The following is a 25,261-nucleotide window of genomic DNA, read 5'->3' as shown; positions in this document are numbered from 1 at the left end:
TTCTGAGACAGGGATTACAGGCATGCACCACCATACTTGACTTTGGTTCTTTTACTCATGGGAGAAATCCAGGATGTAGGGTGCAGGGTTTTACCAAACAAGACTCACGAAAACCCAGACCTCCTGACCCTGGCAGACAGACCTGAGACTTGCATAAGTTCCTTCATCCAGTCTGATGCCAGTGGCTCACACCTGTAACCCTAACTACTCAGGTGAGATCTGAGCATCTAGGTTCATAGTCCTACTAGGCAGGGAAATCTGTGTGACTCTTATCTCAAATTAATTAATGGGTTTCAGAGCACCAACCCTGAGCTAAAAACACTAAGGGGCAGTACCCAGGGCCTGGGTTCAAGTCCCAGTACTGGCATGCAAAATAAAAATGACCAATCTGCTTTTTGTACCTTCATTTTCTTTATCCTACAATGTCCTGGGCAAGTTAATTGTGATAATTGGACATAAGAAGAAGTACTAGACATGTTTTTTAAAAACAGCATCATTATAGGTGACCTACAGTAGTGCGCACCTGCAGTTCCAGACTTCCCAAGGCTGAAGCAGTATGATGGCAAACTAGAACCTGAGCTTCATAATGAGTCCTTGTCTCAAAAAAATAAATCATGAAGCTGGGCACTGTAATCCTAGCTACTCAGGAGGCTGAGATCTGAAGGTCTCAGTTCAAAGCCAGCCTGGGCAGGAAAGATTGTGAGACTCCAATCTCCAATAAACCACTAGAAAACTGGAAGTGGCGCTGTAGCCCAAGTGATAGAGCTCTTGCCTTGAGCTGAAGAGCTGAGGGACAGCGCTCAGGACCAGATTCAAGCCCCAGGACTGGCCAAAAATAAATAAATAAATCATGTTGGGTGCCAGTGACTCACACCTATAATTCCAGTTACTCAGGAGGCTGAGATCTGAGGATCATGGTTTGAAGCCAGCCAGTACAGAAAAGTCCCTGTGAGACTCTTATCTCCAATTAACTACTCAAAAACTGGAAGTGGTGCTGTGGCTCAAGTGGTAGAGCACTAGCCTTGAGTACAAAGAGGCTCAGGGACAGTGCCCAGGCCCTGAGTTCAATCCCCACAACCGACTAAATAAAAAGGGGGAGGTGGATGGGACCTGGAAGCATGACTCAGGGAGGAGGTACCTGCTTAGCAAGTTCAGTTCCCTGAGTTCGAATCCCAGCAACCCCCTAAAGATTTGAATGCGGGTCAGTTAGAGCCTTCAGTCCATGGGGAGGAAAACCCGGTGGATGGTAGGTGGGGAGGGAGGGAGGGTCCTAGCCTGGGAGAGCCCCCCCCCAGTGTTCTGCATCCCTCCTCCCCTGTCCTCTCCCTCCCCACGCAACCCCCTCCTCTGTCCCAGCAGGCTGTGCGGCCTCCCTAGCTCTCCCAGCCCCAGGAATGTGAAGAGGTGGGTGGGGGTGGGGAGGAGGGAGGCGGCCGGGGAGACACAAAGGCCGGTGGAGGGGGCAGGGGAAGCGGGACAAGGACGCGGGGCGGGACCGGCCGTCTGGTGGGCGTGCCCGAATACTGGCCACACCCTCAGATTCGTGGCCCCGCCCATCCCGGCCTGGGCGGTGCTTGGCGGCGCGCGGGCCGGTCTGTGCTGCCCCCTGGCGGCCCAGCGGGGTCCTCCTCCCTGAATGTGGGAGGTCGGGGGGGGGGGGACCCCAGGAGGGGGGACACGAGGAAAGAGGCAGGGGCAGAAACACGGTGCTGGCGGGGAGACAGACACCCAGAGAAACTGACTTACAGAGGACAGGATCAGAGACAGACAGCACAGCCCCAGGCAGGGTCAGTGACGGGCCGAGTCCCGGGGATGGAAGGAGACTCCGGGGACGCGCGACGTGGAAACTCGGCGAGACAAAGAAAGATCAGGAACACGGCGACACGGAGGCGTCAGTCCTGAAAGATCTCCCCACACCCTGAGGCCAGAACCCGGAGACCAGAGTCAGAAAGGCCGAGATGCCCAGCGAGGCAAATCTAGAAAGGCATGATCGAGATCTTTCAGGCGACACGCGAATCCAGAGATCATTAGAGACTGGGATACCCTGAAAGCTGCCCCTGACACAAGCCGGGACCCGGGGGGCGGGAAACACCCGGGGGGGCGCCCCGGAGAGAAGGAGGGCCCACGGGAGCCCACGTGACTCCCGCGGGTGTAATGGGCCCCAATTGAGGCTGAGGGTTCCCCGGGACCCAGGGGACAAGACACCCGGAGGGCAGGGGGCGTGGTGTGGGGGCGTGGCTTCAAGAGGGCGGTGACCGGAAGTTCCGATGGGGCGTGGTCAGAACCTGAGTGCCCGGGCCAATCGAGAGGGCAGAGAGGACTCCGAGCAGGGGGCGTGGCCGTAACGCCAGTAGGCGGGGCTTAACGTCGAGTCGATTCCTGAATGGGCGGGGTGTGAAATTCCAAGGGGCGTGACCACACCATCAAAAAGGGGCGTGGCCGGAGCCCAGGATCGGCTCCGCGGGGAGAGTCACCGGGAGAGGGGGCGTGTCCTGTGACGTCAGCGAGTACGGATCGCCACAACTAACCCCGGGGCTGGGGGCGCGGATCCTGAGAGCCGGGCGCGCGAAGCTGGAGCCCGGAGAACCGAGCTGGGAGCGCCGTGCGGGGCGGGAACCGGGCTGGAGCCGGATTCTGCAGACACCTGCTGGCCCTCCCAGCCGATCGGTGCACGCATAGTGGCCCGCAGGCCCCCGCCCGGGCCCAGACCCCTCCCGGGCCCTCCATGGCCCGGGCCGCAGTCCTCCCGCCGTCCAGACTGCCGCCGCCGACGCTGCTGCTGAGGTCGTTCCTGCTGCTGCTGCTGCTGCTGCTGCTCCGGGAAACAGGTGCGAGGCCGCGGATGCCCTTCCTTTCCCTTTCCCTTCCGAGGGGGCGGAAGCCTGGGCATCTTTCCCCCATGCCCCTCGCGCCCACTTCCAGGCCAGCCCTACTCCCTTACGTCCTCCCACCCCCTTTTCCATCCGAGCCCCCGATCCCCCCTCCTAACCCCACCTGCCCATCCTACCCCGGCTTCCTCCGATCCCCGCGCCGAAGGGGTTAAATCCGAGGTCCGTCGGAGGCCGCGCACCCCCTCCCCACCCCGCGCCGACCGGGAAGCTGGGTTTCCGTCTCCGCCGCCCCCCCTCAGGAATGTGGGGAATGTGATCCCCCAACCCCCCTTAATTTTTCCGTCTTGAAGGGCTTGGGACGTTTGAGGCCCCGGTAAGATTTGGGGGGGCCATTCACTGGGGTTCCCCTGGAGAAGGGGCGGGAAGCTCGGACTTTGGGGGCCCTGGGGGGTGGGGAAGAAGGGCCTGAGGCCAACTCCTACCCCAGCCTCTGGGGGTGGTCTGGGTAGAATTGGGGGGGTTCACATTTGTGGGGTGTCAGTTTAATTGTGAGCAGGGTGCTCTGTCTGATCCTGGGGTCCTAAAGGTGGAAACGGGGTCAGGAGGCTCCGATTGGACGGTGGGCCGTGAAGATCTGAGACTCAGATCCTCAGGTGGCCATGGCGACCCCGTCCTCCGGCCTACTGATGGAAGCCAGGACCGCCCCCCACACCCTAGCGCTCTGCCTGGAAGCTGGAAGTGGGGGGGGGCTGGCGATCGGTTGTGCCTATCGGGGAGCCCCCCTCTCCGGGGAGACTTCCCAGGGGAAGTTTTCCGGGTATCGCTTTCGCCCAGCCCGGGAGGGGAGGGCGGGGAGGGGCGGGGTGGCCGCGCCGGGCTGCGGGCTCCTCTCTCCAGGTCGGTTTCGGGAGCCTTATCTTTCCTCGGGTCCCGTCTTTGTCCTCCCAGCCTCTTGGGGGGTGGGGGGACGGGTTTGGAACCCTGCCTGGCTAATCCCGGCGTCCCCTCTCCACCCCTCCACCCGGGGGGAGGGGCTCCTGCCCCGGCCAGGGCGGGGGCGGGGCGGGAGGAAACAGGTGTAGCGCGCGGCCCCGCCCCTCGCAGGTGGCCTGGCCCAGCGCGCTCCCAGCTCGAAACTCTGGAATCCTGGTGTCGCCCAATGGCTGAGACGGAAAAGGGGGGCTCCGGGGGATCGTGGAGGGGGGGGCTGCTGTCCCTCCACTGGCCAGTGGACATTTGCCCTCTGATGTCGGGGTTTCTGACTTGTGAAACTGCTTCTTCTCTCTCCGGGCCTCTCCCTCCTATGGTAGCCGGGTAGGGAAAAGCGGGGAGCTGGGGGGGGCGGGGGCGGGGGGGGTTGGGGATCAAAACCCCGCCATCCCTGAGCTGAGAGCCTTGGAATAGAGGGAAGCTTTTACTGGGGGTAGGTGTTCGTGGAAGGTTCCAGATTCTCTTCCGCCTTCCCACCCCCTCCCCCCCAAGGAAGAAGTCTTGATTTGTGCAGATGAGGAGACAGGCGCTTAAAGAGAACCAGCCGCTTTTGCCAGGGCCCCACGGCCTCCAAAGCCAGCACAGAGAGCGCCCAGTCAGCACTTCTGGGCTGTTGGCTGAGCAGGTGCTTGTGACACTTACTTCCTTCTGTAAAACTGAGGACAGTCCCTTCCCTGTGGGAACAAGGGGACCTTTAAATCCTGTCCCTGAGGGATGTTCCTTGATGTCTTCAGAAAGATGAGAAGGGGCTTTTACTTTCCTAACCTTCCACCTTCTGCCTCTGCTCCGTCTGTCTGGCTGTGTCTTTCTGTCTCTCTGTCTCCTCTCTGTGTCTTCCTCTGTCTCTCTCTGCCTGCCCCCCCCCACATGTGCCCTTCTCTGGGAATGGGAGTGCACCACCTGGACCTCTGCCTGAGCCCGCAGACAGAGTTCTCCCCCCCCCCCCTTCCCCATCTTCCTCTCTGGCTTTTTCTGTGCTCTGCTCCTCCCTGTCAGCCAGGCGGCAGTGGGGGAGGGGAGGAGAGGGGACTCCAGGCCTGGCTGTCTCTTCTTGTTAGGGAAGGGGGACTGAGCAGAGGAGGATGTGTGTGTGTGGGGGGGGTTTGTGGGGGGGGCAGGGGTTCAGGGAGATGGGGAGAGAGGGAGGGGTCCACAGACAGGATAGACATACAGGAATGGGGCTCGAAGCCAGGGAGGGGGAGGGGAATGTCAGAATCAGACCCAAGGATGGGGTAGGGGACAGAAAAGAGACATGGGGTGGGGGGAGACTGTCCCCTGGGGATGGGTAGAAAGACCAGAGAGGGACAGAGTGGGGGGGGGAGATTACCAGAGTAAAGGCCGGGACAGCCAAAGGAGAGGAGCTGAGAGGCTTGGGGGTGAAAAATGGGGGAGCCCCAAAGACCCCAAAGCTTAGGGAGAGTGTGGGTAATGTGACCCAGGGTTCAGGGCCCCAGCAGGCTGTGAGTGCCGTGGGGAGGGACAGGGAGTTTCACAGGAGCCCCAGCTCCCCCGCCTCTGCCTGGGACTCTTGTTACATTTTTAATGTCCCAGCGCTGTTGAGAAATGGAGCAGAGAGGGAGGAGGAGGACAGGGGACCCGAGATGGCTGCGTGGAGAAAGTGTTGCAGATATAAGGAGAGACTGGAGCGCCAGGAGGCAGGGAGCTGCAGAGACACAGAGTCTCATTACCAGACATCTTGGGGTGGTCAGAGCCCCCCCCTCCCTACCCCCCCATCAGGAATCTTCCCACAGAGAAGATTGAAGGCCCTGGGAGACCCCACACCCTGGAAACTTCAGATGTATAGTTAAAAAGAAGGCAAGGACTCGGAAAGCCGGTCATAGTAGCATCCACCTGTAATTCCGGCTCACTTAGGAGGCTCAGGCTGGAGGATCTAGAGTTCAAAGCCAGCCCAGGCAAAGTTAGTGAGACCTTGTCTCAAAGACAAAGAGGAAAATAAAAGGGCTAGGGCTATGGCTGAGAGAGAGAAGAGTCAGGAATGTGGGCATCTCCGTGGCTACCAAGAATGTTCTAAAACTGTGAGGACAGATGCACAACTCCGAATGAACTGGAAGATGTTAAACTGGATGCTTTAAGTGGGTGGACTGAACCGGGTGACTGTGGGGGGGGGGGGTCAAGCCTATCATCCTAGCCACTCAGGAGGCTGAGATCTGAGGATCACAGTTCGAGGCCAGCCAGGGGCAAGAAAGTCCACGAGCCTCTTCTCTCCAATGAACCACCGAAAAGCAGGAAGCGGAGCCACGGCTCAAGTGGTAGCGCTCCAGCTTTGAGCAGAAAGAGTGAAGAGTGTGAGGGACTGGCATGAAAATGAATAATAAGCAAATAAATAAGGGGAGGGGAGAGAGAGGGGAGGGAGGAGCCCTAACCCCCCCTCCCCCAGGAATGACCCGACTTGGAACCCAAATCAGGGAGATGTTTCTAGAAAAGATGTTTGAGAGAGGACACTAAGGTGTGAATTTCCTGAGACGGATGTAGGGGGGAGAGGGGGGGGGAAGGGGGGGAGCCCGACCTCAGGCCACTGCAGGGGGGTGTGGGGGAGGGGGGCTCCTTAAGGCCTTGGAGACTCCAGGCCAGACAGCCCTGCCCCCCCAGACCTGCTCTGGGTTTCCACTGTGGGGGTGGGCCCCGTGATTAATGTAATTAATTAATTAACCCCGTGGTTGAGGCGGCAGCTGGGGCCTGAGCTCCAACCACTTCCACCTTCCGAGACCTCCAGTCCTGCCCCGCCCTGCTCAGAGAATGGGGTCACCAGGTTTTTATAGTCCACAGAGGCTCCCAGACCCAGGTCTCCTGGCCTCAGCCGCCTCCTCCAGGGCCCCTTTGCTCTCCCCAAGCCTCCTGTCTGTCCCGGTCGTCCCTCCTGCAGTCCCGGACTCCGTGTCTCAGTTCACTGATGTCTTCCCTGGGCCTCTGCGGACCCTAGGCCCTACAGGAAGTCGGACGGCCAGTCCGCAGGGACAGAGGAAGTGTGTTTGGGGACCTGGCTGATCTCTCCATAAAGCCATCACCGGCAGCCTGAGCAGGCACACACTGCATCCCCGCCAAGGTCACGGCCACCGCCTGGCCACCCTGTGCTGGACAACAGGGTCCTAATCCCAGAGCTGCCATCTTCTGTTCTTTCCCGGCCTCCACCTGACCTGCAGGTGATCACGCCCTCAGCCACATCACCTCCCGCCATAGCCTGCCCGCCCCTCTCTCTCTCCCCGCTTCCCTGTTCCCAGTCCCACACTCCCATTCCAGAAAGTTCCAATCCAGAGCCCCAACTCTGTCCTCAGATTGCTTGCTTTGCTTTCTTTTCTTCTCTTCTCTCTCTCTCCCCCCCCCCCTTTCTTCCAGTCCTAGGATTTGAACTCAGGGCTTGGCACTGTCCCTAAGCTTCTTTTGCTCAAGGCTAGTGCTCTACCACTTGAGCCACAGCTCCACTTTGGGCTTTTTGGTGGTTCATGGAAGCCTTACACATGTTCCTACCTGGGCTGACTTTGAACTGTGATCCTCAGATCTGAGCCAACCTGAGTTGGCTGGGATTACAGGGGTGAGCCATTAGACCCCCCCAGCCCCTGGCTTATCAGGCAGCTTTCTAGAGCACCAGCTTCACCCTGTTTCTCCCTGAGGTTATAGGGCCATAGCCGCCCAGGGCTGGCAGAGAAAAACGCTAAATGCAGCCTCAGCCGGTGTGATCTAGTGAGCTTTTGACTCTCCAGCTTGATCTCATTCATTCATTCAGCAGGTGGATGGGTAGGGAGCCTGTGGAGCTCTGTCTCAGGAGACCAGCCTCCAGTGGAAGGAACAAAGATCTCTTGCCCCTTGGGGCTCCTGTCAGGTGGGGAAGACAGACAGGATCTGCCCCACTCCTAGTGACTCTGAGCTTAATTAGTGAAAAGAAAGCCACAGAGTGTCCTTATGGACCCAGTGGTCAAGGAATGTAGCCAAAAGGCCCTAGGGGAAGTGAGGAAAAGGGTGTATAGCCCAAGCAAAGGCCCTGGGGCAGGAGAAAAGCCCAACAATGTAGTTTACCTCTGGCTGTGTGTGAGCCTAGAATCCGCCAGGTGGAAGGTGGCTCCCTGGGAATGCAGGGGTGGTGATGGTGGATTGATCTGGGCTGGCAGGTGGACCACCTTGGGTCTCATAGATGGTGTGAGTGCGTGCATGCATGCATGCGTGCGTGTGTGTGTGTGTGTGTGTGTGTGTGTGTGTGTTTCTGCTTGCCTGCATTAGGGCTTGAACTCAGGGCTTGAGCGCTCTACCATTCCAGCCACACCTCTATTTGCTGCATTTTTGCCAGTTAATTGGAAATAAAAGTCTCACAAACTATGTGCCAAGGCTGGCCTCAAACCTCAGTCCTCAGATCTCAGCCTCCTGGGTAGCTAGGATTACAGGTGTGAGCCACTGGCACAGGCTCACTTCTTCCCTTCTATAATCCCATAGGAACAAATGTTCTCTCCGTGTGTGTGTGTGTGTGTGTGTGTGTGTGTGTGTGTGTGTGTGTGTGTGTGTACATGCATAAATCTGTGTGTGTGTGCGTGTGCCCACGCACACCCACACGCACACCAGTCCTGGGGCTTGAACCCATGGCCTGGGTCCTGTCCCTGAGCTTTTTTTTTTTGTCGGTTGTGGGGCTTGAACTCTGGGCCTGGGCGCTGTCCCTCAGCTCTTCAGCTCAAGGCTAGTGCTCTACCTCTTGAGCCACAGCACCACTTCTGGTTTTCTGGTGGTTCATTGGAGATAAGAGTCTCACAAAGCTTCCTGTCCAGGTTGGCTTTGAACCGCGATCCTCAGATCTCAGCCTTCTGAGTAGCTAGGATGACAGGCGTGAGCCACCAGTGCGTGGCTCCCTGAGCTTTTTTGCTCTAGGCTAGCGTGCTACTTTGAGTTGCAGTTTTGCATCTAGCTTTTTTGGGTAGTTAATCGGAGATAATAATTTCATGGAGTTTCCTGCCTAGGCTGGCTTTGAACTGTGATCCTCAGATCTCAGCCTCCTCAGTCCCTAGGATTACAGGCGTGAGTGAGCAGTCACATGTCTGTCTTTTAAGTTTTACTTCCTTAGAAGAGCCAAAGCCTGGGGTATTTGGCCTGTGGGGCCTGCTTGTCTTGCCTTTCCTCTGGGGTGCTGGGCTGGCATCCCCTCTCCTTTACCCCTCCCCCCACCCCAGTCCCCAAGCTGCAGCTCCAACCAGATTCTGTTTGTGTGGCTGGGGTGTGCCCTGTCCCTTAAGATGGGCTAAGAACCCTTGTCCCCACGCTACCCTGGGTTGAAGTGCCAGGAGAAGGTGTTTTTTGTAACTAGCTCTTATCTTGAGTGTCCGGTGGCCTACATGCTCTCCAGGCTTTAAGTAACACACACCAGAGAAACAAGCACTAATCATTATTGTCATTTGCAGCTGAGAAACTGAGGCACAGAGATGTTAAGTCACCAGCTCAGACAGGGGGAGGATTCAAACACGCACATTCTGAATCCCTGGTCTGTACAGGGAGAAAGCCAGGCTAGGGTATGCCTTTGTGATAGTTCTTACCCAGCATGCCCAAGGTCCTCTGACCCCTAGCACTGTGAACAAGAACACACACACATACACACACACACACACACACACACACACACACACACACACACACACACACACACACACACACACACACACACACACACACACACACACACACACCAAAAACAAGAAGACAGATGGTAGGCTGAGAAATGAACAAATTAGGTTCACACAAAAATTCATATACAAGGGGCTGGGAAGGTGGCTCAGTGGTAGAGTGCTTGCCTTGCATGCCTGAGGCCCTGGGTTCGATTCCTCAGCACCACATAAGCAAAAAGAAAAAAGCCGGAAGTGGTGCTGTGGCTCAAGTGGTAGAGCACTAGCCTTGAGCTGAAGAGCTGAGGGACAGCGCCCAGGCCCAGAGTTCAGGCCCCATGACCGGACCCAAAAAAAAAAATTCATATACAAGCCAGGTGCCAGTGGCTCACACCTGTCATCCTAGCTACTCAGGAGGCTGAGATGTGAGGATCACGGTTCAAAGCCAGCCTGGGCAGGAAAGTCCGTGAGACTCTTATCTCCAGTTAACCACCAGAAACCCAGAATGGTGCTGAAAGGCTCAAGTGGTAGAGCACTCACTTTGAGATAAAGAGCTCAGGGACAGTGCCCAGGCCCAGAGCTCAAGCCCCACGAACAACAACAACAACAACAACAAATTCATATCCAGGCCAGGCATGGTGGCTCATGCCTAGAATCCTAGGTATTGGGTAGACAGTGGGATCTTGTCTCAGTGACACAGTGGGATCATGTCTCAGTGAGGCCAGGCCAAGCAAAAAGTCTTAAGACCCTCTCTCAAACACTTGTTGGGAAATGATGGTACTCATCTATAATCCCAGTTCCTCAGGAAGCAGTGGTAAGAGAATTGGTGTCTGGGCAAAATCAGGCAACTCTTGTTTGCAAAACAAACTTTAAAAAAAGCCAACCCATGGGCTGGGAAGGTGGCTCAGTGGTAGAGTGCTTGCCTTGCATGCATGAGGCCCTGGGTTCCATTCCAAACCACCCCCAAACACACACATACACACACACACACACACACACACACACACACACACACACACACACACACACACACACACACACACACACACATACCACCACCACCACCACCACCACCACCACCACCACCACCACCACCACCACCACCACCACCACCACCACCAAAAAAAAAAAAAAAACCCGCACATGGGTGGCTCCCGCCTGTCATCCTAGCTACTTAGGAGGCTGAGATCTGAGGATCATGGTCTAAAGCCTGCCAGGCAGGAAAGTCTGTGAGACTCCTATCTCCAATAAACCACTAGAAAACCAGAAGTGGAGCTGTAGCTCAAGTGGTAGAGCGCTAGCCTGGAGCTGAAGAGCTGAGTGGCAGTTCTCAGGCCCAGAGTTCAAGCCCCACAACCAACAAAACAAACAAAAACACTAGTGGCTCACATCTACAATCCTAACTACTCAGGAGGCTGTTAGCCTGGGGAAGGAAAGTCTGTGAGACTTTTTTAAGGGGGTGGGGTCTGGTCATGGGCCTGAACTCTGGGGCCTGGGCGTTGTCCCTCAGCTCTTCAGCTCTTCAGCTCAAGGCTAGCGCTCTACCATTTGAGCCACAGCGCCACTTCCGGCTTTTTTTTTTCTGCTTACGTGGTGCTGAGGAATTGAACCCAGGGCCTCCTGCATGCAAGGCAAGTGCTCTACCCCTGAGCCACCTTCTAGCCCCAAGTCTGTGAGACTCTTATCTCCAGTTAACTCTGGAAAACCAAGAGTGGAAGTATGGCTCAAAATGCTAGAGCACTAGCCTAAAATGAAAAAGCTCAGAGACAGCGCCCAGGCCCTGAGTTCAAGCCCCATGACTGACAAAAACAAAAAACAACAAAGTGACTGGGATGAGGCTCAAGTGCTTACAGCACCAATCTAGCATGTCTGAGGCCCTGAGTGGTTAAAACAACACATTAACCACTCCAAAAACAAGTCAGAGGCAGAGCTGTGACTCAAGTGGTACTGCCCCAGCTTTGAGCAAAAAAGCTCAGTGACAGTGCCTAGGCCCTGAGTTCAAGCCCCAGGATAGCACGCACACACACACACCAAAAAAAAAAAAATTATATCAAGCACAAGAATATTCATAGACTATAAGATGAGACTGACTCATCTCCAGTTAACCAGCAAAAACCCTTAAGTGGAGGCATGGAGCAGGTGGTTAAACAGCCTTTAATGAAAAAGCTGAGCAAGAGCAGCAAGGTCCTGAGTTGAAGTCTCCGTGCTTGAACTTGAAAAGGGGGACAATAACTGTAATCCCAGCCATCAGGAGGCTGAGACAAGGAAGATTGAGAACCTACTCTACTTACTGAGAGACCCCCCCCCATCTTTTTGTTTTTGGTCGATTGTGAGGCTTGAACTCTGGGGTTGGGCACTGTCCCTCAGCTCTCTTCAGCTCAAGGCTAGCGCTCTACCACTTGAGCCACAGCACCACTTCTGGTTTTCTGGTGGTTTATTGGACATAAAGAGTCTCACAGATTTTTCCTGCCCAGGCTGGCTTTGAACTGCCATCCTCAGATCTCAACCTCCTGAGTAGCTAGGATGACAGGCGTAAGCCACTGGCACCTGGCGAGAGACCCCATCTTTAAAACCGAGCCGGGGTGTGTTTCTTCCCAGTTCTCTAGGTCAGGTCCAGTGGGTAGGAGGATGGCCCTGGAGGCCCCAGATCCCTTCCCCAGCTGACCCCCTCTTCTCTGTCTCCCCCAGGAGCCCAAGATGTCCAGGTCCAGGTACTGCCCGAGGTGCGGGGTCTCCTGGGCGGCACGGTGGAGCTGCCCTGCCACCTGCTGTCACACAGCCCCAGCGTCCGCATCACACAGGTCACCTGGCAGCTCCTCAACTCCGCGGTGGCCGCCTTCCACCCCTCCTACGGCGTCCACTTCCCCAATCCCCAGTCCACCAAGGACCGCCTGTCCTTTGTCAGGGCGGGAGACGATGCGCAGTCAGACCTGCGCGACGCCACGCTGGTCATCCAGGAGCTGAAGGTAGAGGACGAGGGCAATTACACCTGCGAGTTTGCCACCTTCCCCAACGGCACCCGCCGGGGCGTCACCTGGCTCCGGGTCATAGGTGAGCAGGCTGGGGAGGGTCGGATCGGGGTGCTCCAAAGCGCCCCCCCCCCCCACATTGCTTGTCTTGACTGCAAGGGGCTTGGGAAATAGTTGTAAGAGCACTGTGGGCTGTGTGCGTTTGCAGCGTTTGGGAAATAATCATCGAAGCAGCTACTGTGCTACTCAGGAGGCTGAGAGCTGAGGATCGCGGTTTGAAGCCAACCCAGGCAGGGAAGTCTGTGAGACTCTGATCTCCAATGAACTCCTCAGGAAAAGCTGGAAGTGACACCGTGGCTCAAGTAGTAGAGCGCTTCACCTTGACCACAGAGAAGCTCAGGGAGAGAGTTCACTGGAGATAAGAATCTCACAAACTTGCCTACCCAGGCTAGTTTTGAACTGGGATCCTCGGATCTCAGCATCCTGAGTAGCTAGGATTGAAGGCATGAGCCACCAGCACCCAGCTTCTATGAGATTCTTTGTTGTTGTTGTTGTTGGTCATGGGGCCTGAACTCTGGGCCTGGGCGCTGTCCCTCAGCTCTTCAGCTCAAGGCTAGCACTCTACCACTTGAGCCACAGCGCCACTTCCAGCTTTTTCTGTTTATGTGGTGCTGAGGAATGGAACCCAGGGCCTCATGCATGCAAGGCAAGCACTCTACCACTGAGCCACCTTCCCAGCCCATACTTCTGGCTTTTGGCTGGTTCACTGGAGATCAGAGTCTTCTGGACTGTCCTGCCCCAGGCTGGCTTTGAACCATAATCCTCTGATTACTTGAGTAGCTAGGATTACAGGTATAAGACTCTTTTGGCTTGTTTGTTTTTATGCCAGTCCTGGGGCTTGAACTCAGGATCTGGACACTGTCCCTGAGCTCTTTTACTCAAAGCTAATGCACTGGGGGCTGGGAATGTGGCCTAGTGGTAGAGTACTTGCCTAGCATGCATGAAGCTCTGAGTTCCATTCCTGAGTAACCAAATAAACAGAAAAGGCCAGAAGTGGTGCTGTGGCTCAAGTGGTAGAGTGCCAGCCTTGAGAAGAAAAATTCAGGGACAATGCCCAGGACTGGCCAAAACAACAACAACAAAAGGTTAATGCTCTAACTACGTGAGCCACAGCTCCACTTCTGGATTTTTGCTGGTTCCTTGGAAATCAGCGTCTCATGGACTTTCCTGCCCGAGCTGGCTTCAAACCAAGATCCTCAGATCTCAGCCTCCTGAGTAGCTGGGATTACTGGCGAGAGTCCCTGGTACCCTCCTTACCTCCATTCCTTTTATCTCAATCTGCTTTGAGTGCACAGATTGATTGTAGCTACATGAAAGCCGGACTTTCCGTCAGGCTCTGTTTGTTTGTTCAGTAGTTCTGAGGGTTCACCCCAGGGCCACCCCGCTCTGCTACGCTCCTTCTACCACTTGAAGTGCCTGCAGCACTCTTAGTTTTGTATCTTGTTTCTTAGGGTTCTGCTTTCTACTGATTGGCGTTGAGTTAGTGATCCACCTACCCCCCGCCTCCCGAGAGACTGGGATTACAGGAGGGCAGTGCTGTGTCCCCCATCTGACATTTCTTTTTCTTTCTTTCTTTTTTTTTTTTTTTTTTTTTTGGTCATGGGGCTTGAACTCTGGGCCTGGGCACTGTCCCTGAGTTCTTCAGCTCAAGGCGAGCACTCTACCACTTGAGCCACAGCGCCACTTCTGGTTTTCTGGTGGTTCACTAGAGATAAGAGTTTCATGGACTTTTCTGCCTGGGGCGGCTTTGAACGGAGATCCTCAGATCTCAGCCTCCTGAGTAGTGAGGATGACAGGCGTGAGCCACAGGCTCCCGGCTCCCATCTGAGGTTTCCAAACAGCACAACAGCAACATCATAAAACAGTTCACACCCGGGAGAACATCATGTGTGCTGGCCACCTGTGTGGGTTTCTTTGCTTTCTTTGATCACACACCAATCCCCAGGGCTGAGACTTTGTTCATGTATCTTGACACAGAGGAAACAGTGTTACCACACATCTGTCTTGGGGGGTTGGAGGTAGGGGCTGGTGACTCACACCTATGGCCCTAGCGACTCAGGAGGCTGAGATCAGAGGATCATGGTTTGAGGCCAGCCCGGCCAGGAAAGTCCATGAGCCTCATCTCCAATGCACCACTAACTGGAAAGAAACCGGAAGTGGTGCTGTGGCTCCAAGTGGTAGAGTGCTTGCTTTGAGTGCAAAAGCTCAGGGACAGGATTCAAGTCCCATGACCAACAAAAAAAAAAAAAAAAAAAGACTTGGGGATTCCTGCAGGCCTGCAGTGGGGCCCATGGGATGCTTAGGCAGGAATGACATACCCCCTTTTTCCCCCTTTCCCAGCTCAGCCTGAGAATCACGCCGAAGCCCAGGAGGTCACCCTCAGCCTGGAGCCCATGCCCGTGGCCAGGTGCGTGGCCACAGGCGGCCGCCCCCCTGCCCAGATCAGCTGGATCTCCACCCTGGAGGGTGGGGAGGCCAGAGAGAGCCAGGCACCGGGGCCCTACACGGGCACTGTCACCGTCACCAGCCGCTATACCCTGGTGCCCTCGGGGCGGACGGATGGCGCGAAGATCACGTGCAGAGTGGAGCACGAGAGCTTCGACAAGCCGGTGCTGCTGCCCGTCACGCTGGCTGTGCGCTGTGAGTGTGGGGCGCTGTCCTCCATCTCCCCCAGTCCCCCGTAACTGCCGCCTGTTAGACACTGGGGTCCCATCTGCCAGGGCCATCATCCACCTAGGGCTCTAACGTGTGCATGTGCGCATGCGTGCCAGTCCTGGAGCTTGAACTCTGGGCCTGGGCGCTGTCCCTCAGCTCTTCAGCTCAAGGCGAGCGCTCTACCACTTGAGCCGCAGCGCCACTTCCGGCTTTCTGGTGGTTTATTGGAGATAAGAGTCTCACGGACTTTCCTCCCCGGGCTGGCTTTGAACCGCAATCCTCAGATCTCAGCCTCCTGAGTAGCTAGATTGATGAGCCACCAGCGCCTGGCTGTCCCTTCGTCTTTTTCACTCCACATTGGTGCTCTACAGCTTGGGTCAGGCCCCTCAGCCTCAGTCCCCAGGGGCGCCTCCCAGGTCCCTCACCCAGATCCTGGCGAACTCTCCTGGGCCAGCGCTGCTCCAGGTCACCCTGTCCCCCAAACGCCCGAGTTCCCAGCCCAGGCCTGGGGCTACCTCCCCTGCCCGGCACTGCTGCTCCTCCCTCCTTCCCCGAGGCCGCCCTGCATCAGCAGTGACACCCCCGCCCGCCCTCTGCTGCCCTGTCCCCCCTGGCGCTGTCCCTGTCCCTGAGCCAGGCCCCCCGTCTCCCCAGATCCCCCCGAGGTCTCCATCTCCGGGTACGATGACAACTGGTACCTGGGCCGCACGGAGGCCTCCCTGACCTGCAGCGCACGCAGCAACCCCGAGCCCACGGGCTACGACTGGAGCACGTGAGTCCAGGCTGCACCAGGGCTGAGGGAGGAGGCCAGGCCTGGATCCCTGGGGCCAAAGGAGGAAGAATGGGGCCTGGAACGCTAGTCTGAGGGAGGAGGCTGGGTCGGCACCTCTAAACCTGAGGGAAGAGGTTGAGGCGTGGACTCCTGGGTCTAAGGGAGACTGCTGGGTATGCACCCTTAATCTGAGGGAGGAGGGCCGGGTCCTGGACCCCAGGGTCTGAGGGAGGAGGCAGGGTCTGGACCCCAGGGTCTGAGGGAGGAGGGCTGGCCTTTAGGGCCTTCTTGGGTGAGGAGGGATAAGCCCTGAGGCTCTATCCCGGCCCTCACTGCCCCCCCCCAGGGTCTCGGGCATGTTCCCCACTTCAGCGGTGGTCCAGGGCCCCCGGCTGCTCGTGCACTCGGTGGACCGAGAGGTCAACACCACCTTCATCTGCACCGTCACCAACGCCGTGGGCACCGGGCGCGCCGAGCAGGTCATCGTGCTCCGAGGTAAGCAACTTGGGGCTCGCTGCATGGGAACACAAAGGCCCCAGGGCGCTCTTTGACGTCTCTGACTTTGGGGTTCAGGGCTACGCTGTGGTCAGTGCCATCTGGGAAGGGAGGGGCTCAGACCCGCCTCGCTTGGACATGGGGTAACGAGGGGACCGGGAATGCCAGCCAGGCTGCAGCAGGGGCAACGTGCACCCCAAAGTTCACACCAAGCAACCGAGAGCCAAAACACCCCGAGTTCCCGGAGCCCCAACTTAGAAACAGATCAGAGCTGGGCACTTGCAGTTCAAGCCAAGCCCCAGGGAAGGAAAGTCCGTGAGACTCTTGACTCCAGTGAACCACCAGAAAACCGGAAGTGGCTCAAAGTGGCTCAAAGTAGTGGAGCGCTCACCTTGAGCAGAAAAGCTCAGGGACAGCGCCCAGGCCCTGATTTCAAGATCGAGAACTAACCCCTTCCCCCCTAAAAAAAAGAATAGATCAGCCCAAGATGCAAAGCCAGGAAGAAACGGAGGACTGGGGTGTGGCTTTCTGGTAGAGAGCCTGTCTGGGCAGAGAGCTGTCTGTGCCCCATCCTGGGCAGGATTAGCCCATTGGTGGTGGTCACGCCTGTAATCCCAGCTACTCAGAAGGCTGAGATCTTATAGATTGAGGTGGGAAACTAGCCAAGGAACGAAAGCCTGTGAGATTCTTGTTTATCTCCAATTAACTAGCAAAAAGCCAGAAGTGTACCTGTGGTTCAAGTGGTAGAGCACCTGTCTTGAGTGAGAAAGCGAAAGGAAAAATAAGAAAATGAAAAAGCAGCTGGGGGTTTATGCCTGTAAATCCTTCAGGAAGCTGGGATCAGGGGATTTGCTATTCAAAGCCAGGCCTGGCAGAAGTCTGTGAGACTCTTACCTCCAATGAACCACTAGAAAACCTGAAATGGTACTGTGGCTCAGAGTGATAAGAGTGTTAGCCTTGAGCAAAATGGCTCAGGGACAGTGCCCAGCCCTGAGTTCTAGCCCATGACTGAAAAAAATGAAGCCCGGTGCTGGTGGCTCACACCTGTAATGCTAGCTACTCAGGAGGCTGAGATCTAAGGATTGAGGTTCAAAGCCAGCCGGGGCCAGAAAAGTCAGTGAGACTCTTATCTCCAGTTAACCACCAGAAAACAGGAAGTGGTGCTGTGGTTCAAGTGGTAGATCTCTTGCCTTGATAGCTGAGGGACAGCGCCCAGGCTCCCAAATTCAAGCCCCACGAATGAAAAAAAAGAAAATGAATGATACAGAAGAAAACTTTGGGAGGGCTGGGAATGTGGCTTAGTGGTACAGTGCTTGCCTAGCATTTGAAGCCCTGGGTTCGATTCCTCAGTATCACATACACAGAAAAAGCCGAAAGTGGGGCTGTGGCTCAAGTGTTAAAGAGTGCTAGCCTTGAGCAAAAGAAGCTCAGGGACAGTGACCAGACCCAGGACTGGCAAAACAAAACAAAACAAAACAACAACAAAGAAAACTTTGGGAGATTTAACAGCTCTTCTCCCTTTCCTGTTCCCCAGCCTCTTTCTTCAGTGTGTACCCCCACATTTTCCCCAGACAGTTTGGTGTACCAGCTACCTCGGCTGCCTCCCTCTGTATTTGGTGTTATAAGCAATCCCCTGGCGATTCAAGGTTATGGGAGTGTATATGCAGATTTTATGCAAATACTAAGCTATTTTACGTACTTTACTGGAAGTGGGGGAGGGAACCAATTTCTGCCTGTGCTTCCTGTCTTGTCTGCCTGTCTAACTGTGTACTGGGGCCTGAACTAAGGGCCTGGGCTTTTTGCCATTCAAGGTTAGTGCTCTACCACTTGAACCACAGCTTCAAACCCTGATCCTCCCATCTGGGCCTAGGATCACAGGCATGAACTACCTGCACCCGGCCTTCTATTTTCTTTTGCAGTGCTGGGAATGGAACCCAGCACCTCCCACACACCCACCAGCCCTTTTGTGTTAATTTCATTTGGGGGGGGGGCGGTGGGAGATTTGAACTCAGGGCCTGTTACATTTCATTTTGGGGACAAGGTCTCCAATTACCAAGCCTCTCCACAAATTTAGGATTCTCCTACCTCTGTCTCCTGAGTAGTTAAGATTACAGCCATGTACCACCATGCCTGGGCAGGTTTATTTTTATTTTATTTTATTATTGTTTTTGTTGGTCGTGGGGCTTGAACTCTGGGCCTGGGCACTGTCCCTCTGCTCTTCAGCTCAAGGCTAGCGCTCTACCACTTGAGCCACGGCGCCACTTTGGGTTTTCTGGGGATGCATTGGAGATAAGAGTCTCAATGGATTTTCCTGCCCGTGCTGGCTTTGAACTGCAATTCTCAGATCTCAACCTCCTGAGTAGCTGAGATTACAGGCGTGAGCCACCAGTGCCCAGCTAGGTTTACTTTTTAAAGAAAATTGTATCTTGGGGATACCTATCTGTCCCCCCCCCGCTCCTCCCCCCCCCCCGCTCCATACCTGTACAAGGGTCTCCCTAAAGTGAGAGATCATGCATGCCTTCTCCCATTTCTCCCCCTCTTCTTTTCCCAGCCAGTCACCCCGCTAATTCCTGTCACTAACCCCTGTGTCCTGAGTTCCCCAACCCTCCCCCCAGATGCAGCCTCTTGACTTTCATCTGTCTCTGTTTCTCTCTCTTTTCTCAGACACTCCCCAGGCCTCCTCCCGTGACGTGGGTCCGCTGGTGTGGGGGGCCGTGGGGGGAACGTTGCTGGTACTTCTCCTTCTTGGGGGGGCCTTGGCTTTTGTCTTGCTGAGGAGGAAGAAGAGGAGGAAGAGCCCTGGAGTTGGAGGAGGAGGAGGCGGTGGCGGTGGCGGCTACCGGGGATCCTACGATCCTAAGACTCAGGTGTTTGGAAATGGGGGCCCTGTCTTCTGGACACCGGACATCCCAAGTCCCCGGAGGCCGGATGGCAGGGAGGAGGAGGAAGAGGAGGAGGAGGAAGAGGAGAAGAAGGCTGAGGAAGGCCTCATGTTGCCTCCGTCTGTGGTGCTCAAGGATGACATGGAATCCCACCTGGATGGCTCCCTCATCTCTCGCCGGGCGGTCTATGTGTGATACAAGGACACACGGATGGATGGACAGACAGACACACTCCCGCCCTGACCCCCTGGCTATGGGCTCCAGACTGGTTGGACTGGTTCATCTGGCCACTGGATGTGGAGGACAGAGGGGACAGTGGCAACACACACCAGACTCCTTTGGGCTCTGGGGACACATGGGGGAATGGGGGACCCCAGAAGCTGCATGGTGGTACACCCCTCCTTCCTCCCACTAGGAGGGCCCCTCAGAGACGCGGTTTTGGCCTCAGCCCACCCCTTGGTCTCTTGCCACTCAGGAGTTAATAAATGCCTTGGGGGTGAACTCTGGGGTGTCTTGTAATACATGCCCCCCCTCTTTTGGGAAGAGCATGTGGGGCAGGGACAGCTTAGTCCTGGGGCTTGGGAAAGATGAATGGGGCTCCTTGGGGCTGGGAGGGAGAGGGGAGGGCATTAGGCCATGACCCCTCCCCCCTCCATAAAGCTAATGGGACATTGGGGCTTCTGTGTCCCAGGACAGGTGCAGGTCCAGCCTGGCTGCCCTTACCCTTCCTTGGGGCATCAAGTTTCTTTTTGGGGGGTCAGGGGGAAGGTCAAGCATGGGTACTGAGGATGCTGGGAGAATCTCATCCCAGCCTCCCTTTATCCTCGGGGACCTGGGAATGGATTCCCCCCCCAAAAAAAAACTAGAAAGCTAAAGAGTTGGGGAGAAGAAGCAGCAGGCATCGCCCCCTGCGTGGATCAGCCTGGACCCCAGGACTCCAAGATGACTTCACTCAGTGCCAACCTTCTCCAGACAAGGCTGAGACCCCCACTGGCCACACAGGACCCAGCAATGGCCTGGCTGGACAGCTTGGCCCTGCCTTCCCAGGGCGCCCGCCATTGATACCTGCAGGAAGAGCGTGTTTAGGATGCTGGGGGCGTGGCCTGGGCGCTGGGACCCCCGCTGTCACGCACACTGGAGCTCTGGAGCATGGAAGCCACACAGCCTCCACCCGAAGCCACATCTGCACCTGGGGACATCTGGGTGGCTATCACCTGTGGGTCTCTACTGCTTGTAGTCCCTGGTCCCCAGGCAGCCCCGGGATACACAGTCAGTACCTTAAGGCTCCCTAGTCTAGGAGACAAATGACAATTGAGTAGGTAATGATTGTAGGGACTACTCCCATCAGGAAGGACAGAAGTGGGAAAAAGAAACAAAACGTTGTGACAGAGAAGCCATGAGCCCTCAACCCCTTCTGTTCCTCTGTGATGGACCCTGTCATAAATGAGGGGTTCTGCTGCCTGGCAGAGTGTCTTCCATTTCACCTGTTAGGTGACCTTCTGGCTGGTTCCTTCCTTTATAGTCATCTTCTTTCCTTTCATTCTGGCCCAGCCCTGATGTGATCTTCCTACTCCTTTAAAACACCATGAGGATGCCCCAGGACCTTTGCACTGGCTAATCCCATTGCCTGTGACACTCCCCTGGCTTGCTCTTGCTTCTCCTTCACCTCTTATCTTCGGGGGGTCCACTCCAATACTTCTCCCACTCTGAGGTTTTTTTTGTTTTTTTTTTTTTTGGTGAGCCTGTACTAGAACTTGAACTCGGGGCCTAAGTGTTTTATTTTTTTGTTTTTGTTTTGTTTTTTGTTTTTGCTCAAGGCTGGCACTCTACTACTTGAGCCACATTCCACTTCTGGCTTTTTGGTGGATAATTAGAGGTAAGAGTTCTCATGACTTTCCTGGCCAGCTTTGAACCTCGATCCTCAGATCTCAGCCTTTTGAGTAAGCTAGGATTATAGGTGTGAACCACTGGTGCCTGCCTAAACACTCTACTACTGATCTATATATTCAGTCATTAAGACAGGGAGCCAAGGCAGGCCTTGACCAGAACCTCCTGTCTCAGCCTCCCAAGTGTTGGGATTACAAGCATGTGCCACCACACCCAGCTCCACTCTTGATCTTTATTTGCTGTTGGCAAATGAATGTGTATTCTGGGGAGGTGGACGCTGAATATATTTGGCTCCCCACTGTCAATCACCCATCATCCATCCCCCCCACTCCCCAAAATATTCATACACCTGTGCTTGCTGGTGCTCAGCGAGGACTGATTGGATGGCACAAGGCAGGGGGGTGGTGACTTGGGGCTGGAGACCCTTACTTTGTCTTTCTCCTTACAGAGACGCCCAACACGGCAGGTGCAGGGGCCACAGGAGGCATCATCGGAGGGATGATTGCGGCCATCATCGCCACCGCGGTGGCTGTCACCGGCATCCTCATCTGCAGGCAGCAGCGGAAGGAGCAGAGGCTACAGGGGGCAGAGGAGGAGGAGGAGTGAGTGATGGGTGCTGGGGAAGGGCTGGCAGGATGGGACAGTGCTGGGCTCCTTCATTCACACTCAAAGATGGTGGTCCACTCTGCCATCAAGGCCTTGTATTGTGTACTTGTGATCACTTGAATAGAGAACATGTGACTAGCCTGTAAAGAACATCCCAGTTACTTGGTACCCCTTCTCATTTCCTATTGGCCAGAATCAGGTTACATGGCTGTTCCCCCTGCTGCAAAGGAGCCTGGGAAATGTAGTCTTTATTCTGAGTGGCCATCGGTCCACATTAAATATCAGTCACTATGAAAATAAAAAGGCTGGGAAGGTGGCTCAGTGGTAGAGCACTGGCCTTGCATGCCTGAGGCCCTGGGTTTGATTCTTCAGCATCACATAAAGCAGGAAAAAAAAAGCCAGAAGTGGCACTGTAGCTCAAGTGGTAGAGCGCTAGCCTTGAGCTGAAGAGCTGAGGGACAGCGCCCAGGCCCAGAGTTCAGGCCCCACAACCGGATCAAAAAAAAGAAAAAGAAAGAAAAGAAAAGAAAAGGAGATTGGAGAGAGTCTCAAGGTCTTTGCTGCCTGAGCTGACTTTGAACCATGATCCTCAGATCTCAGCCTTCTGAGTAGCTAGGATGACAGGTGTGAGCCACCAACCAGGCTGGGTTAATAAATAACATAAAGTAAAGCTCAGCTGGGCAACAGTGGCTCACACCTATCATCCTCGCTGACTCAGAGGGCTGAAATCTGAAGATCACAGTTGAAAGCCAGCCCAGGCAGGAAAGTCCAAATGAGACTCTTATCTCAACAAATCACCAGAAAAACGGAAGTGGCACTGTGGCTCCAAGCAGTAGCACACTGGCCTTGAATGAAAAAATCTCAGGGACAGCACCCAGGCTAAGTTCAAGTCCCACGACCAACAAAACAGAAATGAAATAAACTATGAAGGCTCAGCAAGGTCCCTGAGGATGTGACTAGCAGTTTCTTTTCTGATCCCGGAGCGGAATCAGGGATGCTTCCAGGAAACGGTGGGATTCACAGGAGGAGGGATGATGGGTAGGAGAGGGCCAGATCAGGGACAGGAAGAGTCTCCTTGTGGAGGATTTGTGCAGACATTCTCCTGCAGAGGAGGCATTTTCAGGGCTGAGCCTCCAATTGACCTGCCTCCTAATTGCACAGCCTGGAAGCTCCTCCGTCCTACAAGCCACCGACCCCCAAGGCCAAGCTAGAAGAGCCTGAGATGGTGAGTCCTGTGGCCCAACTCAGAACCTACCCTTCCCCGTGGAGGTGGGGCTTGGCCCACTGGGTGGGAGGGGCCTGTTAGGCCAAGTGGGGCTGCCTTGGGTGTGGTTCCGTGGTGGTGGGCGTGGCTGGTGGGTGGGACCGGAGGGGAGGGGGAGGCGATGTGGAGGCATCCTGACCTGGTCCTCCTCTCCTACCACAGCCCTCCCAGCTCTTCACCCTGGGGGCCTCTGAACACAGCCCACTCAAGACCCCTTATTTTGATGCTGGCGGCTCAGGCCCTGAACAGGTATTTAGTCATAGGAGGACCCGGGTGGCTTTTGGGTCTGAGTTTATAGATGACATTGAGAAGTGTTGAGGATTCCTTGAGGGAGGTGCGGGGTGCAAAGTCCAAGGACAGGAGGTTACAGTTACTCTGTCACTGTAGACTGCTGTCCTTAGAGCTGGAACACAACAGTCATTTCCCCTCTCCTGGAGGTCAGGGGGGTCAGGTTTGGAGGCTGAGAACCAACTCTAAGTTCAAATGCAACTTAGGGCTCAAGGTTAAGTAAGGTGAATTCAAGTTTGAGGTCAAAGGTTCATGGGTAAAGAACTGAGAGGTCATAGATCAAGGGTCATAGGTGAGATCCAGGATTGACCAAGTGAGGTCCAGATTCTAAGTTTGGAGTTACAGATTGACATGTACTTGTACTTGTCCCTGTTCAGAGGTGGAGGGGTGACAGGTAAAATTAGGTCTGTTATGCAGAGAGGGTGTTCAGGATTTGGGGTCAAATGGCAGATTGGGATTCTGTAATAGTCAGATGACCTAGACTTCCCGTCCTCTCCAGGAAATGCCTCGGTATCATGAGCTGCCCACCTTGGAAGAGCGATCAGGGCACATGCTGCTAGGAGCCACAAGCATGGCACCCCCCATCCTGGTCACTCCAGCACCACCAACTATAGAGGGGGTTTCCTTAGATCTAGAAGATGACGATGACGATGATGAGGATGAAGACTACCTGGACAAAATTAACCCCATCTATGATGCCCTAACCTACCCCAGCCCCTCTGATTCCTACCAGGGCAAAGGTTTCATTGTGTCCCGGGCCATGTATGTGTAGTAGGCTGCATATGTGGGTTTGCCCTCTCACCTCTCACCTTTGATCTCTTAGCTTTCTGCCAGGGATCTAGTGGCCCTGAACTCCCAACCAAGCCACTGTCACTTAACACATGTATATTCTCCCTGGTGACATCGACCTTAGCCAGTCCACTGTGACCTCTGACCCTGAGAAACCTGCTGCACACAACAGTGGAAAGCTGGTGATTTTATCTCATGTGGCAGGGGGTAGCGAGGATGTGTCTGAGCACCACCTCTGTCCCCAAGAAGTCCTAAGACTTCTTAGGACACCTTACACCATGCCACTCACTTCCCGGCCACCCACATCTCACCACCCACAACTCCAGACCTCTCATTCCTTCTCAGGCAGTAATCGCCGCTGGGTCGGCAAGCACTGGGCAGTAAGAGCTCCCTGCTATCCAGACTTGAGCCCTCCAAGCAGCAGAGCTCCCCCTGCCCCCCCTCATCCTTGCTCCCCAATGTAGGAGGGAGTTCCCCATCCTGAGGGAATGTGCCCATCTCCCTCCTCATCCTTCTCTGAGCCCCTAGCACCCCAATTCCCATGTAAAGAGCAGTTGTAGCTTTGGGAAACATTTGCTGATTTCTTGACTACTGAAGCCTTTTACTTTGGCCCAGTGGCATAAAACCTAAACATCCCTCTTTGGCAGGGCAAACATGGGCCACCTGGGTTGGGTGATGCGATATTGTTTTGTACACTAGTATTTCCTACAAAAGATGAATTTATACTTATCAGGTCTGTGTTTTCTGTGGGCTGTGGAGAAGGGTAAGACACGAGGGGAAGGGGAAAAAAAAAGGAAAAGGCTGCACAACTTGAATGGCTTGCAAACACAAACAAAAGAATCAAAGATGCCCACCAAGGAAAAGAAAAATGACAAGGTCCTCAAGATATAGCAAACCACCAACCAAAATAACCAACGGGTGTGAGGGTAGGGATCGATCTAACAGAAATAAAGTCTGACATCACAGATGATAAACCTACCGTCACTAGGTAGAAGGATTCAAGGGATAAATCGCAGGTAAAGTTAGGCTAAAGACGAAACTAATAATTTACCAGGCCCCCAAGGCATGATGGGTAATTTACCTGAATGAATGGAGGCAGAGACAAAGTGATGGAGGAGGGATGGAGACTGGGGCATGATGGGTGCTGGGCCGGTGTCGGGACAGCCAGCACCCACGTGA

The 25,261-nt window shown here is 55.2% G+C and overlaps 1 protein-coding gene across 2 annotated transcripts; it reads left to right on the top strand.

The window, feature by feature from the left end:
- Positions 1–2,516: 2,516 nt before the first annotated feature.
- LOC138812929 (nectin-2-like) lies at positions 2,517–24,811 on the top strand. Of its 2 annotated transcripts, XM_070001207.1 has the most exons (9): positions 2,517–2,828; positions 12,104–12,466; positions 14,785–15,084; positions 15,754–15,871; positions 16,218–16,366; positions 21,584–21,737; positions 22,903–22,966; positions 23,168–23,254; positions 23,793–24,811. In XM_070001207.1, exons 1-9 carry the CDS (start codon positions 2,726–2,728, stop codon positions 24,063–24,065), a joined length of 1,611 nt encoding a protein of 536 aa, XP_069857308.1. In that variant the 5' UTR covers positions 2,517–2,725; the 3' UTR covers positions 24,066–24,811. The 2 variants fall into 2 exon arrangements, with proteins under 2 accessions (XP_069857308.1, XP_069857309.1); XM_070001208.1 differs by lacking the exons at positions 21,584–21,737; positions 22,903–22,966; positions 23,168–23,254; positions 23,793–24,811 and adding an exon at positions 19,031–19,743.
- Positions 24,812–25,261: the final 450 nt, after the last annotated feature.

The sequence above is a fragment of the Dipodomys merriami genome, unplaced genomic scaffold (genome assembly GCF_024711535.1).
Source record: "Dipodomys merriami isolate MVZ:Mamm:240054 unplaced genomic scaffold, mDipMer1.0.p SCAF_57, whole genome shotgun sequence".
NCBI classification, from domain to species: Eukaryota; Metazoa; Chordata; class Mammalia; order Rodentia; family Heteromyidae; genus Dipodomys; species Dipodomys merriami.
The sequence above is the reverse complement of the archived record's forward strand: the minus strand, read 5'-3'. Positions and strand labels throughout refer to the sequence as shown.

Coding starts and splice junctions, on each gene's coding strand:
- LOC138812929 (XM_070001207.1), top strand. CDS start 2,726: ATGGCCCGGGCCGCAGTCCTCCCGCCGTCCAGACTGCCGCCGCCGACG. Junction 16,367..21,583: donor GCAGGTCATCGTGCTCCGAG/GTAAGCAACTTG, acceptor TTCTCCTTACAG/AGACGCCCAACACGGCAGGT. Junction 22,967..23,167: donor AGCTAGAAGAGCCTGAGATG/GTGAGTCCTGTG, acceptor CTCCTACCACAG/CCCTCCCAGCTCTTCACCCT.